The 26,460-nt window shown below is 35.5% G+C and overlaps 2 protein-coding genes across 9 annotated transcripts in view; one reads left to right on the plus strand and one right to left on the minus strand.

Moving 5' to 3' along the window:
• NHLRC2 (NHL repeat containing 2) overlaps positions 1-12,280 on the minus strand; it is a 74,751-nt gene extending 62,471 nt beyond the window's left edge. For 4 of the 5 annotated variants that reach the window (XM_056803776.1, XM_056803778.1, XM_056803773.1 and 1 more), the window contains exons 1-3: positions 11,808-11,942; positions 11,354-11,575; positions 5,237-5,389 (exon numbers count right to left, since the gene is read on the minus strand). In XM_056803776.1, the coding sequence (XP_056659754.1) occupies positions 5,237-5,389; positions 11,354-11,525 (325 nt within the window). In that variant the 5' untranslated portion in view covers positions 11,526-11,575; positions 11,808-11,942. Of the gene's footprint in view, positions 1-5,236; positions 5,390-11,353; positions 11,576-11,807; positions 11,943-12,161 lie in introns of those variants that run through there. The other variant, XM_056803772.1, reaches the window with a different exon arrangement.
• Positions 12,091-26,460, plus strand: part of DCLRE1A (DNA cross-link repair 1A) — a 30,474-nt gene continuing 16,104 nt past the window's right edge. The window contains exons 1-6 of one of the 4 annotated variants that reach the window (XM_056803761.1): positions 12,091-12,230; positions 12,691-13,484; positions 13,575-13,826; positions 17,885-19,564; positions 20,795-20,928; positions 21,267-21,385. In XM_056803761.1, coding sequence (XP_056659739.1) covers positions 13,376-13,484; positions 13,575-13,826; positions 17,885-19,564; positions 20,795-20,928; positions 21,267-21,385 — 2,294 coding nt within the window. In that variant the 5' untranslated portion in view covers positions 12,091-12,230; positions 12,691-13,375. The other 3 variants (XM_016424308.2, XM_056803766.1, XM_016424314.2) reach the window with 3 other exon arrangements.

Consider the following 26,460-nt stretch of genomic DNA (forward strand, 5'->3'; position numbering starts at 1 on the left):
AGAACAGAAATAGCACTACCAAAGAACAAAGTCACATCAGATAATGATATGAAGAGGCAGTTTCATCCAGAGAAGCAAATTTTGTTTAGTAAAAATTCATTAAAATTACATATGAAAACATGAAGTATATTTTGCTTCTGTTAATATAAATTTATAATTTTTATCATCATTAGAAATAGAACTAGTATACTTTCCAATTATAAGCATTTTAGGTCTCATGCCATGTTACTGAAATATTGACTGGAAGTCAACCTACATATATTAAATGCTCCCAATATCAGGGCAGGTGTTAGGGCAGAGAGGAACACTACAATCCAGGATCTGAACTCTTTAAGAGAACGACCTGAGGGTTGGCAGATAATTAGGAACAGATCTGGATAAAGTGACATAGCTTGAGAGAAGTTGCTAAGTGACAATAGCAGAATGATGATCTAGAAATAGCAGTGAAGAACAAAAGTTGGTCATTCAACCTGGATCTATGTATCAAAGTATATTAGAAAGTACATATGGTACTATAGAGGGTGGTCTAGTATATATTGTATTTTGGGGAAAGTCACTTTTCTATAAGTGCAAGATGGAAAGATTATGATACCTAAGATAAAGGGAAATTTATTTAGAACAGGATACAATGGAAAGAGGGGTGGGGACTTTAAAACAGCCCAGAATTTGGGGAGGGTAGGACTGATGAGGATGGAGTGGATAGTATTATAAAAAGGAAATTTTCCCCAGGTAGCCATTGATTCTCAATCACAATCCCTTAGCAAATAAAGGGGAAATTTGCTAGTATTAGGATGGAGAAGTATCATTCAACTTCAGTTCCCACCTATTGTGGGTGCTGTGATGATAGGAAGACTGTCACTGGATTCTCTCTCAAATACTGGGAATGAATGGCCATCAGAGATAGGAAATAAATAGTAATAGGCACCCCAGGAAATTGATGAACTCATATTCTGCATCAGTTTATGTTTCATTCTAAGATGGTTTGTGAAGAGGTATATGGGGTGTTCAGGGAGGGGTAGTATCTCTGGTGTGGAGGGCTTGTCGTGCCCTCCTAGGGCAGCTCTCCAGCCTCTGACCCTCACCTGACACCCAGCTCTCACTTGTGGCTCCCAGTAGCTGCTAGCATGTGGCAGCGGCCACACCCCGGGCAACGGCTTTGACAGGCCAGCCAAACCTTGTGACGGTAGCCATTGGGTCGTCGACCCCTGGTGAACCAGGGCTTTGCTCACCCAGCATGTGAAGACTGCTTCGGCCGAACAGACGGAAGAAACCAACAAGAAGGTTCAACGGCTGAGAAGGCGACGCAGCAAAGCACTGTGGAGTGCTTAGGGCGTGTTGGAGCACAAAGGACAACAAGGCCATCCAATGCAGCTGAGGAAGTGTCCAGGTGTAACGACTTTTCGTGCCACTGGACCCAGGCTTCCAACGCCGAGAGAGTGGGACTGTCTCTTTGCATTGACTTTTCCACTTAAATCTCCTTCACACACAAGTGTCTTTGTGCACACTCATCTATACACCATAGATGAAAACGCACAAAGACAATCGTCATCCTCGGTTACCGAGAGACTGCTACTACTACTACTACTATATATTAGGTTGTACTTGTCTCCTGGTAGAACTGGTGCCTCAGGCCTAGTACTTAGCTAAGGCTTGGTTCTGGGAGGATCTTGTAAGTGAGAAGACTAGCAGATATTTGATACACTGGTCCTATTTGGGGTAGGAAGCTCAATGGTAATGGAGAACTAAAGCAATGTTGATTTTTCTTCTCCATCCGCAAATGGTAATGACTTATTAAGGCCAAGCAGAACAAGTCTAATCTTAATTCTACATGACAAACTTTCAAACACTTGAAGATAGGTATCACACTTCTAGCTACAATCACTCAGCTCTTCTCGATCCTGAAAATCCATTTACTTCAACCAATTCTCCTATGGCACAAACTTGAAGTTATTTACAATTCTGATCCTATGGAAACTTTACAAATTATTGATGTACATCCTAAAATATGGTATCTAAGCCTGAACAATTACTTCCATACAAAATTATCAAAATGTAATAACGTAATAGGATCAAATATATACATCAGGAAGAATAGTTCTCAAAAACAATAGCCCTCCATCGCCTATTCAAGAAATATACTTGAATGTGTTTGTCATTCTCACATGCTTTTGTCTTCTCTCTTCTGGATTATAAACTCTCTAAATCCAGGGAATTAGTGTCTAGCTTAATCTTTGTTTATTTATCACTTAGCAAAGGATAGGTGCATGCTAGTTTTTCCATAAATGTTTGCTGAAACACTGAGAGAAAAGGCATTTGTAAAATGTCTTAACATCTGCTGAGTTCTCAATAAAGACTTTATTGTATCATTTATTTTTACTAGATTTCTTTCTGTATCCCTTCCCTCTACTTCTAGAACACTATCCCTTATAACTTTTTTTAAAAGATGAAGAGGAAAAAAATCAGCAAAATTCACCAATATATCCAAAAAAATCTGGTGTTATATGCAACATAATCCACAATTACAGATCCCTCACCTTTATAAAGAAAACAAAAGAAAGTGTATTTTCACGTCTCTTCTTGGGGGTCAAGCTTGTATTTTATCATTTCGCAACATTCATATTCAATCATTCTATGTTTGTTCTTTTCATTTACATTGTTGTAGTCATTGTGTATATCTTCTTAGCTCTATTTACTTCACTTTGTCATCAATTCATGCCAGTTTTTGCATTATTTTCTAGATTCATCATGTTTGTTTCTTATAGCACAGAAATAATCCAATACACAATTTATTTAGACATTCTCCAATTCAACTGCGGTTTGCAGTTCTTTGCTACCACAAAAAATGATGCAATAAATATTTTTGTATATATGGGGCCTTTCTTTATCTCAGTGACTTCTCTGGGGTATATGACTACCAGTGGAATTTCCGAGGATGTACATTTTAGTCACTTTATTTTCATATCCAGATTGAGTTCCAGAATCATCATACAGATTATCTCCATCAACAAAACATTCCCATGCCTGCCCTTTCATAATCTCTCTAATATTGACCAGTATCTTCTTTTGTCTGGAAATAGGAAGTCCTGAGTTCAAATTTGGATTCAAACATTTCCTTGCTATGTGTCCCTGGGCAAAACACTTGACCTCACTTGCCTAGTCCTTACTGTTCTTCTGTCTTGGAACCAATACTTAGTATTAATTCTAGGACATACGGTAAGGATTTTTTAAAATTATAGTATGAAATGAATTCCTTGGATGGTCAAATAATATTGTTACTTTAACACATGAAGGATTAAGAAATGTTTTAAATAAACTTTAAGTATAAATTACCTGGGGAGCAAAAATTCACCAAGGAACCTATCTTGGCAAAGAATAGACATGGCTACATATTCCAAATTGATAACCAATATATAAGCAGTTTCTAATTATTTCTGCCAATCCTCTCTTTTTTTCCTCTAAAATTAAAAGATGCCATTCGTTTCTATGTAAATTTTACTTCCCATCCCCCCACAGACAATGCTTTCTTTAGTCTTACACTGTCAATAAACTCCTTTCTTTCTTTTTCTCCTTCAGTTAAACTGAAAACTATTGGGAACCAATTAATTAATCAAAAAGACTTTATTAAAAAACTGCTACATATCTGGAACAAGTGAAACAGTCCTAGTCCTCAAGGAACTTGCATTACTTTAGGGAAACACGTACATACATGTATAAAATATGTTCAAAATAAACATGAGGTAATTTAGAAGGGGAAGTACTAGTAACTAAAGGGGGGGTTGGAAAAGGTCTCATATATAAGGTGGTATATGAATTAAACCTTTAACTAAATTAGGGATTCTAAGAGGCAGAAATAAGGAAAGGGTACATTCCAGGTATAAGGAACAAACAGGGAGCCTAAGGGACAGCCTATGCAAAAGTACAGAGATAGAAGATGAACTGCTGAGTGTAAGGAACAGCAATATGGTCAATTTGAATATGCAAGTGGCAAATTAGAATAATGTAAAAGCTTTGAAAAGTTATAGCCAGGTTGCAAAGGGCTTTAAATGCCAAACTTTTGTTGGAAATTTGGTTTTGATCCAGAAGGAAAAGGGGAGCTCCATTAAAAATAAATTAGAATTTTTTGTTCTCAATTATGTATTTATCAATCAAGATTGTAGTAAAGGGAAAAAAAAATCTGAAATTAGTGGTTTAAAATAAACATCTTCTAGGCAATATTCTAGGTTCAAGTGAAAAGGGGCATAATTTCTTATATCTTTGAAATCTATAATATTGTTTACTAGGTAATCATAAAGGTGATCCTTAGAGTATGATAAAATTCTGAATTGCCTTAGAAAGTTTAAAGTTACATCACCTAAAGAATAACCGATTTTTAGAACTAGAAGGGACCTTAGAAATCATCCAATCTAACCCCCATTTTAGATGTCACAAGGTTAGTAGCACAGCCAAAAGGGGAACTCAGCTTTCTAACTAGAGTCCAATATCCTTTGCATTATTGGTCGTTAAAAAAAATAATAAATTGCAACTCCATATTGCCTAAGTAATTCAATTAATAAAGTTTTATTGTACTTGCTACTTTTCCTTTTGGTACATTCCCTTCAACTTTCCTACTAATCATTCTCCCTTTACTCCATTCTGTGAGGTTTCCTCAAATATTCCACATATTGCTTAATATCTATTCACATGCCAGGGGCAGATCACCACACTGGACATAGTGGGTTATGCGAAACAAATTTTATATGTAGCTGTAACCAAAGAAAAGGTAACTATTATAGTACTTTGTAGAATATTTTAGTCCATGTCATATTATATTTAAACAGATAGCAGTAACACTGAATTCAAAACTGTACCATAATGTAGTAAAGAATAAAAAATTATGAATGCTGGTTATATGGTTTAACTTAAAATATTTTTTAAAAATACATTTAGATATATAGTAGAAACACAATATAACATATCCTGACGTATAATTACAAAATAAACCATTTTATAATTATAAGGCAGGATAAGATGATATTTTAAATGTTGGTTCTCTGATTAGTCAGATCATAGTAACTAAATTTAACCCTTTGTGATAATTTGAAAGAATATATGAAGTTCTCTTTAGCAGAGATAAGAAATTATTTTTAGAATCATTGAAGTCTTGCCAAATGTTTAGTCACCCATAGAGAAGTGACTCAGCTATACTTCCTTTATGCTTGCCAGGAAATTCTGTTAGTAGCTAACTAAAGTACAATACCTTTATCAGTGTACTTGTGTTCTAATGCATTAAGATCAGGCAACAAGTGGATGCAGTTGATGCAGCAGTAAGTGAAGAAATCCAGAACAACTACTTTTCCACAAAGATCCTTGTAGATAGAAATGGAACCCTCTGTATTCAGCCATTCTAGTCCTGTAATTAATATAAAAGAATTTTAATTATTTAACTATAATAATGGATAATTCAACTAAAACTGTAAAGAAAAAAAATAAAAAAAATTAGTAACTGTGGTACAAGCCAAAAACTTTAAAAGATGACTCAATTGAGCATGCGTTTATAGACTTTTATGGGTTTTATACTTAACTATATATGTGCAAGAATGTAGGCTATTCGAGTTTGACTTCTGATTTTGTATACTAAGCCCCTATACAGAACAGGCATCCATAATAAATGCTTTTGATTAAAAAGTTTTTGTTGCCAAGAAATATATAAAAAATGTCTGTTGTTTCCCACAAGAGAACTTAAATCTCTATAAGGACAGGGGTTGTTTCATTTTTGTCTACAACTAGCACTTACCTAGCAGTGTCTGGCAAATTGATTAATAAATTGTTGTCAACTAATTGGTTCTTTCAGTAAAGCAAGCGTCAGAGCTTTCTACAGAAAAAAGAAGGGAAAGTCATATGGTAAAGGTTTAATGAGATAAAGAAAAGTTTTAATTATTCACCTCCAAGAGTAAAATAAGGGAGTCAATTAGAGAAGAATAAAAGTAGTTCAGTACCACAGTGAGAATCCAGTTGAGACAGAAAACATGTGGATCCAGTAACAATACCTATGTGATGGGTATAGTAGCTGAGAAGGCTGGAGGTAGGGAAACCCAGATTTAAGTATAGGGACAGTGTGAATGTGAAAGAAAGATGAAAGATTCAAGGACAAAGGATAGTGTATATTGGGTGGTCATAGGGGTAAGATTGTGAGGAAAATATAGTGAGATCATAACAAGCAGGATTAACTGGGAAAGCAATGAGGTGTAGGATCATACATAATGATGAGGAAGAATAATAGGCTTAGGCATGAGGCAATAAGAAAAAAAAGAAAAAAAATTTTTTTAAACCCTTACCTTCCGTCTTGTAGTCAATACTGTGTACTGGCTCCAAGGCAGAAGAGTGGTAAGGGCTAGGCAATGGGGGTCAAGTGACTTGCCCAGGATCATACAGCTAGAAAGTGGCTGAGGCCATATTTGAACCTAGGACCTCCCATCTCTAGGTCTGGCTCTCAATCCAGAAAAAGAAAATTTTGATGAAGGTAGAAAGTTTCAAAGTTCAAAATAATAGAGGAAAAAGAGCAAGAATCAGATGATGTTTAGATCTAAGATAAAATTAGCACTATTCCTGGCTGAATAAGTCTAAAGGCCTTTGGGAGAAGAAAGGATTGACAAGCTAGGAAGCCAGGGTCTTAAGACATGACATCCAAGGATATACTAAATCCCCAAAACTAAAGGTAGGTGATAGGATAAAAAGAAAGATTGAGTAAAATAATGAATGCCTTGACAAAGAATTATGTGGAAGATAGTGGATAATATCAACAAAGATTTGGAACAAGCAACATTAATGAGCAGATTAGCCTTCAAAGAGGGAAAAGATTGCAATTGTAAAAGGCAGGACTTAGAAGTGGCAAGTCATATGTCAACTTGTCCTCCTGTTTCAATATACCCATCAATTTGAGAGAAGATTCAATCATCACTAGAAATAGGGACCAAAGATGTTAAGTCTTCTGGAAAAAGCCAAATTTCTAGTATTAATACATCCAGCAAAAATTCATTCCCTTGTCTTCAAAAACAGTAATGCCTGATTGAATTTGTATTCCACTAATTTAGATTCAAGATAATTTAATCTAGACTGAAAAGCTTAACATTGCTCTATTAAAAAGGTTTTGCTATATAGATAATAAACATAAAGATTACAGAGTATCAGAGTAACAATTTTTTAGTAGTTGTTAAATTGCTAACTCAAATAAAGTCCTACTCCAACGTGTTAATTGGTTTCTCAAATTATTCTGTCCAGGAAGAGAGTTGAGCAGAATCTGCCATACTGAAATTTTTTAGCTTTTGAGTCCAGAACAATCCATGTTCTAAATTACAATTGAGTTTATGGTCTTCTTAGATGACCCTAACAACTTAGATAGGGTCATGGTCATGTTGTTGGTCACAACTGTGAATTATTAAGGTGTCAAGGAGTTCGATCTATACAGTAGTATGAACACCGACACCGAAGAAATCACTGACCTTTTAAGTTTATATGCAAGTAGATGCTGATAGAATAGCAATCATGCTTTCTAATACCCTGCACTCTGAAATTTCCCATTCTCATCCTAATGGCCTATCCTTCTTTCTTCTTTTGCTTAACTACTAAATCTCCCTCTTTACTTTCATCATGATGTCCCTCTGCCTCATTCAGTTCACCCAACCCATCATCTCTTTCCTAATTTTCCTCTCTCTAATTTCAATTCTGAAGCTTACTAGTTCAATATATTAACTTCAACCTTTGAATCCCTTCCTCTTATCACTTTCACCATGCCTACCCTTAACCCTGGGTGATTATGTCACTGGATGCTCCTGAAGGAAGTTGTACAGCTATGCCAATGGGTTCACTAGAAATTCATATTAATTTCCACTGGCCTGTCTCTGCAGCACATATGTCCTTTCAATCTTCCTTGATTCCATCAACTCCAGAAAGTGGCAATTCCAAACCTTTTCCTCTCTTTAACTTCTTTATTCCTTAATAGGAATTAATGCTCTAACTTCACTAATTCTTCTCAGCAGATTACTTTACCTTTTACTGAGAGAATCAAAGTGAGCCAGTGAGCTTCGAGTTCCCCACTATCTTTTCTGATCCTTTCCACTTTGCTAAATTTTTTGGGATAGAGGTGGCCCCTTTGGTCAAGGTCAGCCTCCTAGTTGTGTCTCTGATATTATGTTCCCCAAGGACCCTGTCTTGGTCCTTGGTTTTCTTGACTCCCAAATCTTAATGTCTCCCCTAAATTCAAAACTTGCACTGCCAACTTCCTGCTGGATATTACAAATGCAACTCAAGCTCAGTATGTCTAAAAATGGAATGCATTTATATTTTATTTAAACCCACTCCTTCTTTAAACTTTTTTAATGTCTGGTACCAATCTCACTATTACTCCTCTTTCTGTACAGTTCAACCTAACCAAACTGGCCTTTCCTGTGTTCTTCACACCTAGACTGCTCTCTTTCTTCACGTGAGTCAAATAATACTTTTCTTCCCTCAAAGCATACCTCAACCATCATTAAGTCTTCTTTTCTAATCTTTCTAATGGCTAGTGTCCTCCCTCCCAAAATATCATTTAACTATATTCTGTGTATGTATGTATAAGTATATATACATATAAGCACATATATTCAAGGATGTACATGCCCTTGTCTGTTTTCTATGTTAAAAATATAGGCTCCTCAAGATTAAGATAATTTCATTTTTTATATATTTGTATCTTTAGAACTTAACACAGTGTTTAGAAGGCTGAAGGTCTTAAAAATGTTTACAGACTGGTTGAAAGGTTATCATCATCTTTCCAGTTACTTTAACTCATGATGCCATTCCTCTCTCCATTGCCCCAACCCAATCAGTTGCCAAGTCTTCATATTTCTGAAATCTATACCTTCCACTCAACTTCCACTACCCTTACCCAAATATAGGCAATTATCACCTCTTATGCTCATCTTAAAGCACTGATTTGATTTTTTACTCAAAAGTGTTCATACATTCCACTGCCCACAGAAATAACAACTCTTCAGCCTAGCATTTAAGGCTATCTCATGCTTAGAATATACTCCCTTCTCTTCTCTATATTTCAAAATCCTTTGACTTCCTCTGGGTTTCAAGTGTGATCTCTCCTCTGAAGTTCTTCTTGATTCTTTAGTGCTTTTTTTCTTCTTATTCACCTTGAATTTACACCTATAGTTGCTGATCTTTGGGGGTTTCCTTATTTGTTTTTCTTTCTGTCTTTGTGCCCTAGATATCTAGCACAATACCTCATACATGAGGCAATTAAATGTTTTGGGACCTTAACAATTACTGAATTCCTATTCTGAAAAACTTTATACAAGTTAGAATTATATACTACAACAACTTAAGAAAATTTAAAAAAAGAAGTATCAATGGATATAACAAACACCATCCTTTAAAGAGGGATATTCCTTGGAGTGCCTTCTAAAAGAGGCTGCTGTGAAGAACAGATAGAAGACTATATACAAAGCAATTTGTAAACCTTAAAGTATTATATAAATGTCAATTATTGAACTCTTTTTACAGATGAGGAAACTAATATAGTTATAGATCAGAGGCAGAATTCGAACCCAGGTCTCCTGGCACCAAGTCTAGTCCCTTTTTTCTCAAAGACATAATGTCTTTCTTATAGCTTATTTGTATAAGATCATGAGTTAGTTAAGTCCCAACTTTTTCCAAAAAAGGGCCAAAAGGAACCATACTATTTCTGACATTCATTTATTGCTTATAGCTTTTCTTATTGGTAAAGTATTTATATGTTACAAAATCAATTTAAAAAATAACAAATCAAGACAGAAAATGCTTTAATATTCTGTTCATCATGATCAGACGCTTTTGTATTCTGGGTATAATATATCTGTGGCAAACATGGACACAGACTGTGTATATTTTCTTTGATAGGCTATCTATCTTACTTTATTTCAAAGGGTGTCCTACTAAAATTTAGTATTGTACAATGTTGAAATATTTATCTATAGCAAGAAAAATAATGTGAAGCCAAGGGAAATTTAAACAAAAAAGGACAATTTGTAATAAATCTCAGCTTCCCTTGACCCTCAGAAGCCATGCACCAAACAATGGCCTTTAGTGGTATGGTATTTTAGAAGTCAAATACCATTACAACAAAATAAGTCATCATTAAAAAATTCCAAACTCCTGCCAATGGTTCATTTATTTTAAGCAGTACATGTTACAGTAGAATTTCTATAAAACAAAAGAAATCTGTATCTTCTATAATGTCCATTTTTAAGTAGAACTGAAAAGCAGCATGATATAACAGAGCATTAAAATTGGAATCTCAAGACATGCCTTCAAATTCTGACTCATGCTAACTAGCTAGCTCTGTGACACTAGGCAAATCATTTAACCTCTATGCTTCAGTTTCTTCATCTGTAAAATATGAGGATGGGTATCTGGTTCTATCTAGTTTATAGATCGTAAGCTTGAGAGCAGGAGATGCTTCAGGCTTTCTTTAAATCCTCAGTGTTTTAGCACAGTGCCTGGCAACATAGTAAAAACTAAAGATATTTGTTGACTTTTAGATCTATAACCTGAGTATATGACTTTAACTTTCTTTGTGAAAAACCCAGTAGGGCTTCCTCAAAGAAAAGCAGGCCCTGCTCTAGGTAAGAAGAGGGTTATTAAGAGTATTCTATCATTGCCAGGCAACAAGAGGGCCATTTGGTCAAGGGAAAGGCAAGGTCCCCAGCCTCCCAGACTATGATAACTGAGCTTAACCACTTTCAGTTTATTAACAATGTATGATCTCTCAGTTCTCCGCTCACTCTGTTAGGAAGGGCCAAAGAGGGGCTTCGTGGAACAGCAGTGGGTGCCTTATCTCCAAGAATGGAACCTTCAAAATGGGCGTTTCTGAAGTATGAGATTCAGTGGGCGTACCCCTCAACTGGGTGCAAGAGCTCTGGCTGTACTCAGTAAGATGCATAACAGTGGAAGCACCCCTGAGTGAGTTGTAGAGCAGTGGGAGCACACTTAGTGGGGCGCAAAAATCGTGAAATGAGGTCCCGGGTAACTTTTTCATTGACTCTAAGCTCCTAGAAGGAAGAGGCTGTTTCGGGCTTGCTTTGTTTCCCTAGAGTTTTAGCACAAAGCCCAGCAGCACAACCCAAAGGATATCCAGGGGTAAGGAGATCCATAGACACCTGGGTTGATAGAAGCCGAGGGGAGGGGTGGAGCACCGGTGGAAAGACATCTGACAGTTAAGGAGCATTTATTAGACGCCTCCTATAAGACAGGGATCAAGTGAACAGAGAGCCAGGTATACCCAGCCCCAGCGTCTGGCTCACTCCCCGCCGCCTCGGGGCAGGGGAGGGGCTGCCCAGGGTCCCCTCACCTTCCGGGAACTCAGGCATGGCCAGGTCCTGCTCCCAGCCGTCCACCTTCTGCAGATACTGGTAGACCAGGTTATCTTTCTCCTGCGCGGTGACGGCGTCGAGCAGCGCGTATTCCAGAGGGGTCTGGACGTGCAGCAGGCTCGAGAGGCCCGCGGCTCCAGAGGCCGCCATGTTCCCGGCGTCTCTCCTGGCTGCGCGGGCAGGATCCCTTCCCTAAGGCCCTGGGGTGGAGGAGGTGGGGGAGGGAGAGAGAGAGAGAGAGAGAGAGAGAGAGAGAGCGAGAGAAAGCTTAAAAAGCCCTTAGGTTTCAGCACGGCACATTCGCCTCGCCCACTGCAGCGTAATTCATCTCTGGACTACGTTTTGTTTTATTTTAAAGTTTTAAACACTAATTTTCTAATCGTTTTAAAACACCACAACACGAATTTAATGTATCCCCTTTTCCCCCTTTACCTTTTTGAGATAATTTCCCTACATCTGGACGTTACGTATTCCCAATGGCAGATTCGAGAACAAAACGCCCGGGAAATACAATCCTAAAGAGGCCCTTGGTAAATGAATTTATCTCAGACGTTTAGGTTTAAAAGGAAATGCGCACTTAAATCAAAGTCTTGGGACTCGGGTAATAGTATTTCTTCTCTGAAGCCCCCATCCACCTCCCTGTATTTGTTCAAGATAGGCCGATTCGGCACCGCTCTTGGAGCGGGAAGATGTTCCCGTCTCAAAAGAAGCACAAAATAAGAAAATCAGAGTGTGAGTAGATTGGAAGAAGTTACGTTTTGAGTTGGGGTGGACAAAAAGACTTACACATGAATTATAAGCAAAGAATTCTGTCGGTGGCCTCCAAGGTGTGGAAAGTGCTGAAACGAACGAAAGGTTAGTGCCGAACGCGCTGGAAGATGAAGGGAACTGAGGGGAGAGAGTGGGGAAAGCAGGCGGGGGAGAGGATGCAGCTGCAGTTCTGTGGGGAGAGGAGGGGCCCCTAAAAGCACAGGTGTGGATATCCCCGGGATCTCTGCCAGGCGGGGGTCCCAGAGGGCCGGGTTCCTAGATTGATAAAATAAAAGGCTTGATGCTGGCTCACTGCCCCTCCCCCACTCCTGGGACAGGGATGGTACCAGGCCTTGACCATTGGGCACTTAGAGGGCCCCCTCTGTCTTTACTCTTAAGTAGGTAAGCGGTGCTAGAGAAAGGTATCAAGTGGCTCCCCTTTGCTTGGAGAGTGTGGCCACCTCGCAATCAGACTCCTCTGGAGATTCATTTACTAGGAGTTAGGGATATGATCTCTGAACCCAGGCATTTCACACTTCAGAATTCTGTCTGTTTCTTTGTACAGTGGAAGATGCTGGATTGTTCCCGGAAGCCGAATCTGTTCTGTGTCCACTTCATTGAATAAAAGTAGTGCGATTTCTTGCTGCTAAAAGGCATCCTCATTTTGTTTACCCACCTCCAAACAAGAAGATATGGCTATTTCCTCTTTGGAACAGTTCTTGTCCTAGTTACTAGGAGAAAATTTTAATGATTTTGTTTTGAGAGTAATTTAGACTTATGCACATTTGGGACAGAGTGATATCCCTTTTAAAGAACTATTTCTATGTTGGAATAGTGAATTTTGGAGAAAGTTGTTCACTAGGAATTCTGAAATTTCCTTAAGTTCTTGAACTTGGAAATAGTCCTAATTTATAGATTTAGGAATATGACTTTTCATATTTACTACTCAAGTTAACCATCAGAATAAATCAGGGATTACAAATAACTAGTCATATGTGAAACCTTTAAAATTTTATTGTGGTATAAAAACTACAAATTTTTCTTCGAAGCAAAATTTGTGGCTTCCCAAGGTCAGTGAAATTGATACACTGTACTCATTTCTAAAGCTAAGCTTTTTTCAGGGGATTTTTTTTCTTTTCTTTTTAAAGGACATTAATTGCAATTACAATAATTTTCTATGAAAGTTTGAGCTTAATTCATGTAAGTTTGCTTTTTTTATTATATTGTTTTAATGATACTACTGTTTTATCATGTCAGAAGAAAACTTATTTGAAGAAGATATCTGGGAATATAAATCCATAAGAAAATCAAAATTGGAAAATTCAGATGCTTCTAACTCTGTTCTAAAGGCAAGAGATAGTAAGTACAAATCAAAAAGATGTAAAATACAAAGAAACAAAAGAACTGTGGAAGTTAAGGGAAAATCTAAGAATGATGAATTGTGTTTAGGAGAAAGAAGTTCTCAGACACTTGTGTCTGATCCTAATCTAAGTGGTGGAGATAATATTCAGCAGTCCCAGGGAAAGGTAACTACAAAAGCAAAATTTGGAAAGACAAATAAAAAACTAACCCCAACAAAGCAGCAACCGGTTTACAGTGGATACTGCCCAAGCTGCCAAATGCCTTTTTCTTTATTGCTGGGTCAAACACCTCGGTGGCATGTTTCCGAATGTTTGGATGCTCCACAGTCTTCTGAAAGAGGTAAGCTTTTACAGTGAAGGAAAATGACCTATAGCCATCAAAATGATGGGATGTGCCAGATTTACATCAGAAAGTTAAAATGAATCAGGCAGTGGAACCCCAGGATGGACAGGAGCTACCTGGTTATAGTAAAGAAAGAAAATTAATATGAGGAAAATGTTTTAACTTGAACATATTAAGAATACAGTTTAAAAGATTTGAGAAGGGCAAAAAAGTGTCAATTATCAAAGGAACTCTTCTAAATAAAGGTACAAATAGGAATAATTTTGTAAGGAAGCTTTTTGTGAGAAGTTTTGTTTTTTTTAAATCTTCACCTTTACCATAAAATTTGATGAAAACACTAAAGAAATTATAATTATATTAGCTTTGAAACCAATAAATGTGCACAATGCATTCATCATAATAAAATATGTAGAAGATCCTCAGAAGGTTTCAGGTACAGAGGCAATATAACTGGCATAACAAAATCCTAAGAGTCCCAACCCTGGTATTTATGTGACCTTGAGCAAATAACTTAATCTGTTTTCCCATCTATAAAATATAAGGAATGACCTTCCAGATTTGTCTAAATGTATATAAATTCTTAAACCAGGGTCTAATCTGTAAACTTAAAAAAAACCCTAGTAAATCTATTTCAATATGATTGGGTTTCTTTGTATTCCTATATATTTTTTGCATTTAAAAACATTATTCTGGTAGTAGGTTTCACTAGACTACCTGAGGGGTCTATGGACAAGAGTCTGTGATCCTAACTGGGAGACAAGGTAACTGCTAATAGCTAGTATTTATGTAGCATTTCAAGATTTGCAATTTGCTTTATATAAATGTTACATATGATCATGATAACCTTGTGAAGTAGATAGTGCAAATATTTTCTCCATTTTTAAAAACAAAACCATAGAAGTTAGTTTGTCCAAAGGCATGTGACATATAATCAACAGACTAATAACAAATGAAATATACTATGTATGATATGAAGATCCTATTGAACATAATTTAAGCTATAATGAATGATGCCTTCTGATGGAACCTCTAAGAAGTTTTCTACAGTATTCCTAGTAAATCTGTATTCCGATTGTATTAAGTTTGGGATATGACAAATATTTTCCAAGTTTCATGAATCAATTATTCTAGAATGAGAAGACCTAATTGTCACACTAATTTTTATTACAAGCTTAGTCTTCATTTCTAATTTAGGTCTAAATATAGGCAGAGATATTTATATAAGGTAATTTCTGAATATAACTGAATGTTACGCATTAGAGCAATATCCTGTTAAAATTCTTATTTTCTTAAGCTTTGTTTAACTTCATTACAAAAATATGGTTGTGGGAGAATATATTCTAATAGCAGATCCTTTGATCAGTAAAACTGAAAACTGACAATTTCTTAAACTTGATTTTATATTCTACAGTTCTACAAGATAATTATACTAGTTGACTTTCTTGCCCTCCTGTTGAGCAGCTCAGTAGTAAAAGTGATGAGAATTTAGCTACCATCTATTTTTTCCCTTTGAAGGATTTTTGTTTGTTTGGTTTTTTTGCCATAACCTGTGATCTCAGTTGTTTGGAGAACTCTCCTGTGGGGAAATTCCTTTTACATATTCAAATTGGCAACTCATTTTGTAATTTACTGTTTACAGAGTTGCTTGGGACACAGAAAATTGGTGACATTTTTGTTGTTTATCTAGTTAGTATTTGTCCAAGGAAGGACTTAAAACTAAGTCACCTTGAAGGCCAAGTCTAAACTTCTATCCATGATTCCATGCCGCCTGTCTTGAAGGAATATAAAAAAAGAGGAACATAAATTTTGAAGAGCCTTTATAGCCAAAATTGGAAAGGAAAAAGGAAATTTTCCCTGACATTTTTTTTAAACAGGAAAAATAGACTATTGCTTGTATTTTAAAATCACAAATTGTCAAAATTTTGTCATCTTTTTGTTTAGGAATCTGTTGTCTTTTATAATTAGAATTGTATAGCATAAGGATAGGAATTTCCTGCTGTTTTGACTATTGAAATTTGGAAGCAATCAAGAAATATTTATTAAGGACCTTCTATGTTCCAGAGACTGTCTGGAGCTAGCTCTCAAAAACTGTTGTTAAATTTTCATTGTGAACAGAAATACTTTGAAAGTTAGCAAAGGCTACAAATCAGGGATTAACTAATTGTTTTGTTGATTTTTCTAGACCTACAGTGGCAGGAAAAAAATGTTAATAATGCAGATTATACTTGTGTTTTATGTACATTTTTTTGAGATGTGATTGTTAAATATTTGCCAGCACACCAATGAAACAACTTCAAAGAATACAAATCTCAAAGATACTCTACTAGCAAGGAGTTTACATTTTTAATGTTGGAGACAGTATTTATAAATATATATGGCATATAAACTTATAAATATAAGCAGAATAATTATAAAATGAATTAGTACAAATATATACAAAGTTTTTTATTCATATATGTGTGTATATGTACACACAAATATATTGAGTAGTTTGGGAGAGATGGCACTGATGAATATGTAGGGGGGAACCATGAAAGGTTTGAAGTAGAAGATGGTTAGAGCAGCATCTTGAAGAGCAACTAAAAATCCATTCAGGACCTCATCACCTCTCACCTAGATCATTTGCAACTGCCTCCTACCAGGTCTTGATGCAAGTCTTTACTTACTCTATTTCTAGCCCACATTCTTGTGACTATCTTTTTTCACCAATTTTAGTTACTTCCTATTGCTCCAGGATGAAATATAAACTTACCTGTTTAGCTTTTAAACTTTACATCCTGGCCCTAAATCATTTCTTTCTGGTGTCATGATTATTTACTCCTAACACACAATGTGATCCTCCCAAACTAGCCTTCTCTCTGTTCTCACTCATATACTTCCATTTCCTTGCACCAGATTCCCATTCCAAGAATACACTTCCTCCTTATTCCTTCCTCTTTGAGCCCTTCTCTTCCTTTTAAGAAGCTGCTTGGGTGTCAGCATCTACATGAGATCTTTATTGGTCTCTCTAACTCCTAATCTCTAGTATCGCCCTTCCCATATTACCTTGTATTTAACTACTTTGTGTGTGTGTGTGTGTGTGTGTGTGTGTATATAAATATATATATATATATTTATATACATATATATAATATAATATTTATTGCATTTTCACTGAATATATTTGTACTTATTACTATCTCTATTAACATATAAGTTCATTATAAATAGGTATTAAAAAGGAAATTGCCATTTATTGCTTTTAATGTCATTAATCAGCCTGAATGATCATATATTATTTCTTAGCTAATAAACTATAACTGTGATTTATAGAAAGTATTAGACCTAATTATTAAAAATACCTGTGTATACAATATTAATTATGAGTAGAAAGGAATAGATGTGGTGTGAAGGGTTAGAATAAAATAGTAATTAATAAAATTTAGAGCTTCTGAGATCATGAAAAATGCTTGTACCACTTCCCTTAACTTGCCACATAGAGGCTGCAACAAGTGGATGATGGTCACTGTCATTACTAAGTCACCAAAGAGGGGAGGTGCTTTGGTCATAACTCTTTTCACTGGAATCTATTTTTAAAAATCCATTTCATCAACCCTGTTCAGGACCCCTGTACAGAACTCATGTTCTGAATGCCTGGCCCGATTCATAACCTCTTTTGAATCATTGCCTATGCTTAAAAAATCAATAGAATCTAGATGTCTCAGACCACACAAACTGGGCATGTCTGCGTACCTCTGGCTTGTGTATTTTGTGCTGATAAAATAAAAGTCAGATCTTTGGCTTAGGGCTCTGGCCCAACTCTATTCCAGCATTCTTTCTTTCTTTGTATTTGTAACCCCCCAAACACAATGCCTGACACTTTGGGGCTTAATAAATACTTGTTGATTGAGAGGAACTTTGAAGCAGAAGTTAGATGGCCAATGCAAAGGTACAGAGGTGAGAAATGGTGAGCCATCTGTGAGGAGAAAAATTTTACTGTATCTGATATTGCAAATATAATTGAGTGTTATCTATGACTTGATCCTAATTTTTTCTCTCAAAAAAATTTTTTTTAGAGTGTCCTGATGGTCTTCTTTGTACTTCTACAAATCCTTCTCATTACACACGCTATGCTCATTTCCTACTAGCTCAAAGTAGAGCGGGGAATGTTCATTTTAGCTCTCCAACATATATGCCAAACAGCAAGCTCATTGGTTCCAATGATACTAAATCAGGCTTTCTCTGTAGCCTTGAGGAAAGATGGACTCAATGTCAGAAACAAACAGAGAATGCAAAAAATGATTCAACTGATCCCTTGTTGATAACATTGAGTCCAAGAAAATTTCAATCTCCAACTGAAACCAATAAAAAAATTTCTCTTTCCACAAACGGCTCAAAATCCCAACAGACTTTGCAGTTCACAGAGTTTGTTGATAATGACAGACTTGAGAGCTCTGGTTTGCCTCTTGCTGATGGAGAATTAGACAGACAGAATAGCTCAGAACATTTGAACCTTCCACTGCCAGAAGCTGATCTCAGTGACTGTGAAATCTCTTTTTCTCCACTCCAAAGTGATGAAGAAACTTATGACATAGAGGAGAAACTAGAAGATTCACAAAAGGAACTGTTTATTGCTGAAAACTCTGAAAATTACGGCATTGAAGATGAGGATGACAGCTGTATCTTGTTTAGAAGACTTTGTAGAACCTTACAGGAGAAGTATGAACCTAACTGCCAGAAAATGAACAGTTACATAAACCGAAATGAATATGATGAAGAATTGAATATAGCCCACAGTTTAAGTGATTTGTCTAAACCTATTTCCCAAAATAATGAGAGGATCAAGTTTTGTGAGCCAGCATGTGCTACTAATCATTTCAAATGCTTTCCAACTTCTTTAGCTGAGGAGCTGAATTCTACTAATTATCAAGTCAATAAAGAGGGCCCTGATGAGTCAAAATTGTTCTCATCCCAATCAAGTAGAGGGAATATGCCTATTGAAGAATCAGCTGCTTGCAATCGGGCTTCTCAACAATTACTTCACTGTAAAATGTCAAAGTCCTTGGAAAGCAAGGAAGAAAAGACTTTTTCTCTGTGTTCAACTCAAAGTGAAATTGTAGAAAAATCAAATAGATCCTTCTATGGTAAAAGTAATAGTCGTATAATAAATTTCTGCCAGGAAGAATTGGATAGCAAGCCAAGTACTAAGGCTTCAATTTTAGAGATGGAAACTTTTCCTAATAAAACTACTGCACATATATCTACAGAGATATTGCTGCCATGTGCTCCTAGCTCTAATACAAGACCATCATCTACTAAGGTATTAAAACAAATGGATATAGGTGTGTTTTTTGGGTTACCTCCCAAAGCAAAGGAAGAGAAAACACCAGAGAAAAGTGCTTCAAAAAGAACAAAAAATGAAAGTCCTAATGAAAAGCTCTCAGGACAGAGCAAGAGGAAAAGGGAAGGATCTCTGGGTAATTTAGAACTTGACATTCAGGACCTAAATAGAACTAAAACCTCTGTGGAATCACCCCATGAAGAGTCACAAAGGAGAAAAAGATTTAGAAAGTCATCTACAGTAGAAAAGACACAAATGAAAAAAACTGATGAGCTCATGAATAACAGAGAACTAGTTACAAATAAAGTAGCTAGAGGTGGTTCACAGAGGTGGAGAACAAAGTTGCAAGATTCATTTTCTACTACTGAAGGAGGATTGAGGAAAAAGAAATGTCCCTTCTATAAGAAAATACCAGGTAAGTTGATATTCTAATATATACTTAAAGTAAATTCCACACATATGCACATACCATTTCTGAGCTTCATTCTTCCTCTGTTTTTTTAAACAATGTATGCTTTTATGAATACATCTTTTATTCAGGAGACATGTTGTGAAAACTTAAAGTTGGAACTTTCTCCATTCTTTTTGCAACATAGTATACATAATATTACTGAAATTCTTAAATCAGACTGGCTATTCATCTTTGCTTTTTTCATATAAAAGGAAGTATAGCCATTTTAATAGGGAAATGCTAGTTGAATTACATAATTGAAGTGAATAATTTCATGCTTAAAAACATAACGGAAATCATCTGCCCACCCCCACCAAAAAAAGTGTGCCTACAGGAGGCAAGATGATGCAATGGAAAGAGCATTGGTAATGCAGACAGAGGACTTAATTCCTAACCTGGCTCAACTTCTTACTACCTATGTGACTTTGGGTAAGTCACAACCTCTTTGAAGTTCAATTTACTTATCCTTCAGTGACAAGATTGAACTGTATGGCCTCTAAGTGCTCTTTTAGCTCTAGATCTTGGCCATTGTGCTAGTCTTTCTTTACATTTTAGCCCTGAGCATGTGTGCATATATATATATATATATATGCACACAATATGCACACATACACACGTATGCATATATACAAGCACACACCCCCTTACCTTTTTGTGTACATCATAGAGCCATTTCATTTTAGAACAAAGTTAACATGATTGGTTTTTATTGTAGAGTCAGCCCAGAATTTTCACACTGTACTTTAATATTGAAGCACTAGGGAAATTTTGTGAGATTGTTTCTTTGCCTGCTGTCATAGCATCAGTCCTCATTAGATACAAGATCTTAATAGTTTTCTTTTGTCAATTATTCCAGAAGTAAAGGATTTCCATAAGGACAAGTATTTGTATATTTTAAAATTGACTAGTATCTTAATGCTTTGCTTTATTTGATGCAGACATTTACAAAAAAAAAACAACAACAAAAAAGCTTTACAACAGACTTTTCAATCTACTTATTAGACTTAATTTGCTCAAAAGGGCCACTATTCCTTGTCCTTTGTCTACAGTATGCTCAGCTTTCTGTAAACCAAAACAATTGATTAGAAATAGGCTGGAGGACTGAGGATAATAATACTGAATTCGCTCAAAATTGAATATCTTTTTAATTGTCTTGGGTCTCATGTGACCTTTTCCACTTACAATTTATTTTAGGAACTGGCTTTACAGTTGATGCCTTTCAATATGGAGCAATAGAGGGTTGTACAGCTTATTTCCTGACACATTTTCATTCGGACCATTATGCTGGGTTGTCAAAAAAGTTTACATTTCCAGTTTATTGTAGTAAGGTAAGAAATTGAAAAACTTTGTGGCCTTAAAATTAACATGGAAGAACTTATAAAGAATCTACAATTATATAAGCAATTTGTTTGAAGAGAATGATGATTGACCTTTCACCCATTCTAGAAAAGAAATTACTAAAAGCATTGTATTAGCCTCTAAATTATTTTTTTTAAAGTCACTCATTGCATTATATAGGGTATTAGTAGCCAGTATCATAGCTGGCACTGGGTCCTGAACTTTTATTTCATATATTCTATAAAGGGTTTGGATCCAGCTTTGAGGAAGAACATTATTCTGATTTAAACTTTTAATGCAGCCATAACACATATTTTCTATTTTACAGATAACAAGCAATTTAGTAAAGAGCAAGCTCTGTGTGCAAGAGCAATACCTCCATCCCCTACCAATGGATACTGTGTGTATAGTGAATGATATCAAAGTTGTTTTGCTTGATGCTAATCAGTAAGTATGAAAGTTGCCTCAAAGGGGGCTTATTCTTCAAATGTTTAGAAAAAAGAATAATTACTTGGTTAGATTTTAGTATCCACTAATTTGGAAGATTCAATTTATTATAGCTACTATTTTAAAGAAATGTTTTAATTTTTTCTTAAGTTCATGTAACAACAATTTTTAACATTCACTTTTTTTTGAAATTTTTATTTAATTAGTCAATTTAGGACAGTTTTCCTTGGGTACAAGAATCATATTCTTTCCCTCCCCCAACTCCCACCCCTTCCCGTAGCCGACACGTAATTCCACTGGGTATTAGTGTGTCCTTGATCAAAACCTATACCATGTTGTTGATGTTTGCACTAAGGTGATCATTTAGAGTCTACATCCCCAATCATATCCCCACTGACCCATGTAATCAAACAGTTGTTTTTCTTCTGTATTTCTACTCCCACAGTTTTTCCTCTGAATGTGAATAGTGTTCTTTCTGGTAAATCCCTCCGAATTGTTCTGGATCACTGCTTTGCCACTAATGGAGAAGTCCATTGCAAATGATTGTACCACAGTGTATCAGTCTGTATATAATGTTCTCCTGGTTCTGCTCCTCTCACTCTGCAACAATTCCTGGAGGTCATTCCAATTCACATGGAATTCCTCCAGTTCATTATTCCTTTGAGCACAATAGTATTCCATCACCAACATATACCTCATTTTGTTCAGCCATTCCACAATTGGAAGGCATCCCCTCATTTTCCATTTTTTTTTCACCACAAAGAGTGCAGCTATGAATATTCTTGTACAAGTCTTTTTCCTTATTATCTCTTAGGAATACAAACCCAGTAGTGCTATGGCTGGATCAAAAGGCAGACAGTCTTTTAGTACCCTTTGGGCATAGTTCCAAATTACCTTCCAGATTGGTTGGATCAATTCACAATTCCACCAGCAATCCATTAATATCCCAACTTTGCCACATCCCCTCCAGCATTCTTTACTTTGCATTGCAGTCATATTAGCCAATCTGCTAGGTGTGAGGTGATACCTTAGAGTTGTTTTGATTTGCATTTCTCTGATTATAAGAGATTTAGAACACTTTTTCATGTGCTTATTAATAGTTTTGATTTCTTTAACTGAAAATTGCCTATTCATGTCCCTTGCCCATTTATCAATTGGAGAATGGCTTGATTTTTTGTACAATTGATTTAGCTCTTTCTAAATGTGAGTAATTAGACATTTGTCAGAGGTTTTTGTTATGAAGGTGTTTTCCCAATTTGTTGCTTTCCTTCTAATGTTGGTTTCATTGGTTTTATTTGTACAAAACCTTTTAAATTTAATGTAAACAAAATTATTTATTTTACATTTTGTAATTTTTTCTAACTCTTGCTTAGTCTTAAAATCTTTCCTTTCCCAAAGAACTGACATGTATACTATTCTGTGTTCACCTAATTTATTTATAGTTTCCTTCTTTATATTGAAGTCATTCATCCATTCTGAGTATCTTGGTGTAGGGTGTGAGATGTTGATCCAAACCCAATCTCTCCCATACTGTTTTCCAATTTTCCCAGCAGTTTTTAATCAAATAATGGATTTTTGTCCCCAAAGCTGTAATCTTTGGGTTTATCATAGATTGTCTTGCTCAGGTCACTTACCCCAAGTCTATTCCACTGATCCTCCTTTCTGTCTCTTAGCCAGTACCATATTGTTTTGATGACCACTGCTTTATAGTATAGTTTGAGATCTGGTACTACTAGGCCACCTTCCTTCACATTTTTTTCATTATTTCCCTGGATATCTTTGATGTTTTGTTCTTCCAAATGAACTTTGTTATGGTTTTTTCTAATTCAGTAAAAGTTTTTTGGTAGTTCAATGGGTATGGAGGGCACTAAATAAGTAAATTAGTTTGGGTAGAATTGTCTTTTTTATTATGTTAGCTCATCCTGCCCATGAGCAATGAATGTTTTTCTAATTATTTAGGTCTAGTTTTAATTGTGTGAAAAATGTTTTGTAGTTGTGTTCATATGGTTCCTGGGTTTGTCTTGGCAGATAGATTCCTAAGTATTTTATATTGTCTAGGGTGATTTTAAATAGACTTTCTCTTTCTAATTCTTGCTGCTGAGATGTATTGGAAATATATAGAAATGCTGATGACTTAGGTGGGTTTATTTTGTATCCTGCAACTTTTCTAAAGTTGTTGATTATTTCCACTAGCTTTTTGGTTGATTCTCTAGGATTCTTTAAGTAGACCATGATATCCTCTTCAAAGAGTGATAGCTTGGTCTCCTCATTGCCTGTTTTATTACCTTCAATTTCTTTTTCTTCTCTAATTGCTACTGCTAGTGTTTCTAGTACAATGTAAAATAATAGAGGTGATAATGGGCATCCTTGTTTCACTCCTCATCTTATTGTGAAGGTTTCTAGTTTGTCCCCATTGTAGATGATGTTTGCTGATGGTTTTAGATATATACTGTTTATTATTTTTAGAAAAGGTTCTTCTATTCCTATACTTTCTAGTGTTTTCAAAAGGAATGAATGTTGTATTTAGTCAAAGGCTTTTTCTGCATCTATTGAGATAATCATGTGACTTTGTTGATTTGTTTGTTGATATGGTCAATTATGTGTATGGTTTTCCCAATATTAAACCATCCTTGCATTCCTGGTATAAATCCCACCTGATTATAGTGAATAAACCGCATGATCACTTGCTGGTGTCTTTTTGCTAGTATTTTATTTAAGATGTTTGCATCTATGTTCATTAGAGAAATTGGCCTATAGTTTTCTTTCTCTGTTTTTGACCTGCCTGGCTTTAGAATCAGTACCATATTTGTGTCATAGAAGGAATTTGGTAGAACTCCTTCTTTGCTTATCCTTTCAAATAGTTTGTATAATATTTGGATTAGTTATTCTTTGAATGTTTGATAGAATTCATTTGTCAATCCATCTGGTCCTGGTGATTTTTTTCTTAAGGGGTTCTTTGAGGGCTTGTTCAATTTCTTTTTCTGATGTGGAGTTATTTATGTGTCCTATTTCTTTTTCTGTTAATATAGACAATTTATAATTTCATAGATATTCATCCATATCACCTAAATTGCCATATAATTGGGCATAATAATTTTTAATGATTGCCTTAATTTCCTCTTCATTAGAGGTGAGGTCTCCCTTTTCATCTTGGATACTGTCAATTTGGTTTTCTTCTTTCCTTTTTTTTAAATTAGATTGACCAGTACTTTGTCTATTTTATTTATTTTTTCAAAGAATCAACTTCTAGTCTTATTTATTAAATCAATAGTTCTTTGTCTTTCAATTTTATTATTTTCTCCTTTAGTTTTTAGGATCTCTAATTTAGTTTTCATCTGAGGATTTTTAATTTGTTCACTTTCTAGTTTTTTAATCTGTATGCCCAATTCATTGACCTCTGCCCTCCCTAATTTGTGAACTCAAGGATATAAATATATAATATGAACTCAAGGATATAAATTTCCCTCTAAGTACTGCTTTCAGCTGCTTTCCATAGATTTTGAAAGGTTGTCTCGTCATTTTTTCAATGAAATTATTCATTGTTTCTATGATTTGTTCTTTAACTTATTTTGTAGAATCTTATTATTTAATTTCCAATTAATTTTTGATTTGCCTCCCTTACTAATTATTATTGCATTGTGGTCTGAGATGGTTGCATTTATTATTTCTGCTCTCTTGCACTTGTTTGCAATGTTTTTATACCCTAGTACATGGTCAATCTTTGTGAACGTACCATGTGATACTGAAAAGGTATATTCCTTTTTGTCCCTATTTTTCTCCACATATCTACTAATTCTAATTTTTCTAATATTTCATTCACTTCTCTTACCTTTTATTTATCTTTTGGTTTGATTTATCTAGTTCTGATAGAGGAATGTTCAGGTCTCCCAGTGGTATAGTTTTTTCTATCTATTTCATCCTTGAGCTGTACTTGTTTCTCCTTTAGAAATTTGGATGCTATGCCATTTGGTGTATACATGTTGAGTACTGATATTTCCTCATTGTCTATACTGCCTTTCATCAGGATGTAATTACCTTCCCTATCTCTTTTAACTAGATCTATTTTTAATTTGGATTTGTCAGATATTGTGATTATGGCTCCTGCCTACTTTTTCTCAGTTGATGTCCAATAGATTTTGCTCTGTCTGCTTACCTTTATCCTATGTGTGTCTACCTTCCTTATGTGTGTTTCTTGTAGACAGCATATGGTAGGATTTTGGTTTCTAATCCAGCCTGCTATTTGCTTGTGTTTTATGTGTGAGTTCATTCCATTCATATTCAGAGTTATGATTACCAGCTGTGTATTTCCCAACATTTTGATTTTCACCCCTAGTGCTGTCCTTTCTTCTTTTATTTCCTTCTACACCAATGTTTTGTTTTTATTCAGTCCCCCTAATTCCCATCCTTATTTTACTTCCCTTTCTACCACTCTCCCTTATTATTCCCCTCTTATTTTCTTTATGGTCTTTTTAAACTACCTCCTTACCCTCTCCCTCCCTTGTATTGCTTCCCTCTCCACCAGTCCATTTGCTACCTTTCTACTTCTCTATAGGGTGTGAATCAATCCTCTACCCCAATGCATCTGATTGTTCTTCCCTCTTTGAGTCAATTTCAGTACACTTAAGAATTAAGTGTTTCCTATCTCCAGACTCTTTACCCTTCTAGTGTATTGGTGTTCTCCCCCACTCCCACCATGAGCTTCTTTATTACATATAAATTTACCTCAATTTATTTCTTTTCCCATTTCTCTTAGTATTAACCTCCTTTTTTACCTCTAGTTTTATATATATTTATATATATATATAAACACACATGTATATATGCATTGGCATTTCATCCTATACAGTTTGTCACTATTCCCTCTAAATATAATTCTTCTACCTACCCAGGTGATAATAACAGTTTTTAAGAATTACCAATATCCTCTTTTCTTGTAGGGATAGAAATCATTTTACTTTATTGGGTCCCTTAAAAAGTTATGGGGTTTTTTTGTTGTTTTTTTGTTTTTTCCCTTTTCTTAATTAACTTTTGGTGATTTTCTTGAGTTCTGTGTTTGGGAATCAAATTTTCTGTAC

The sequence above is a fragment of the Monodelphis domestica genome, chromosome 1 (genome assembly GCF_027887165.1).
Source record: "Monodelphis domestica isolate mMonDom1 chromosome 1, mMonDom1.pri, whole genome shotgun sequence".
Classification (NCBI taxonomy): domain Eukaryota; kingdom Metazoa; phylum Chordata; class Mammalia; order Didelphimorphia; family Didelphidae; genus Monodelphis; species Monodelphis domestica.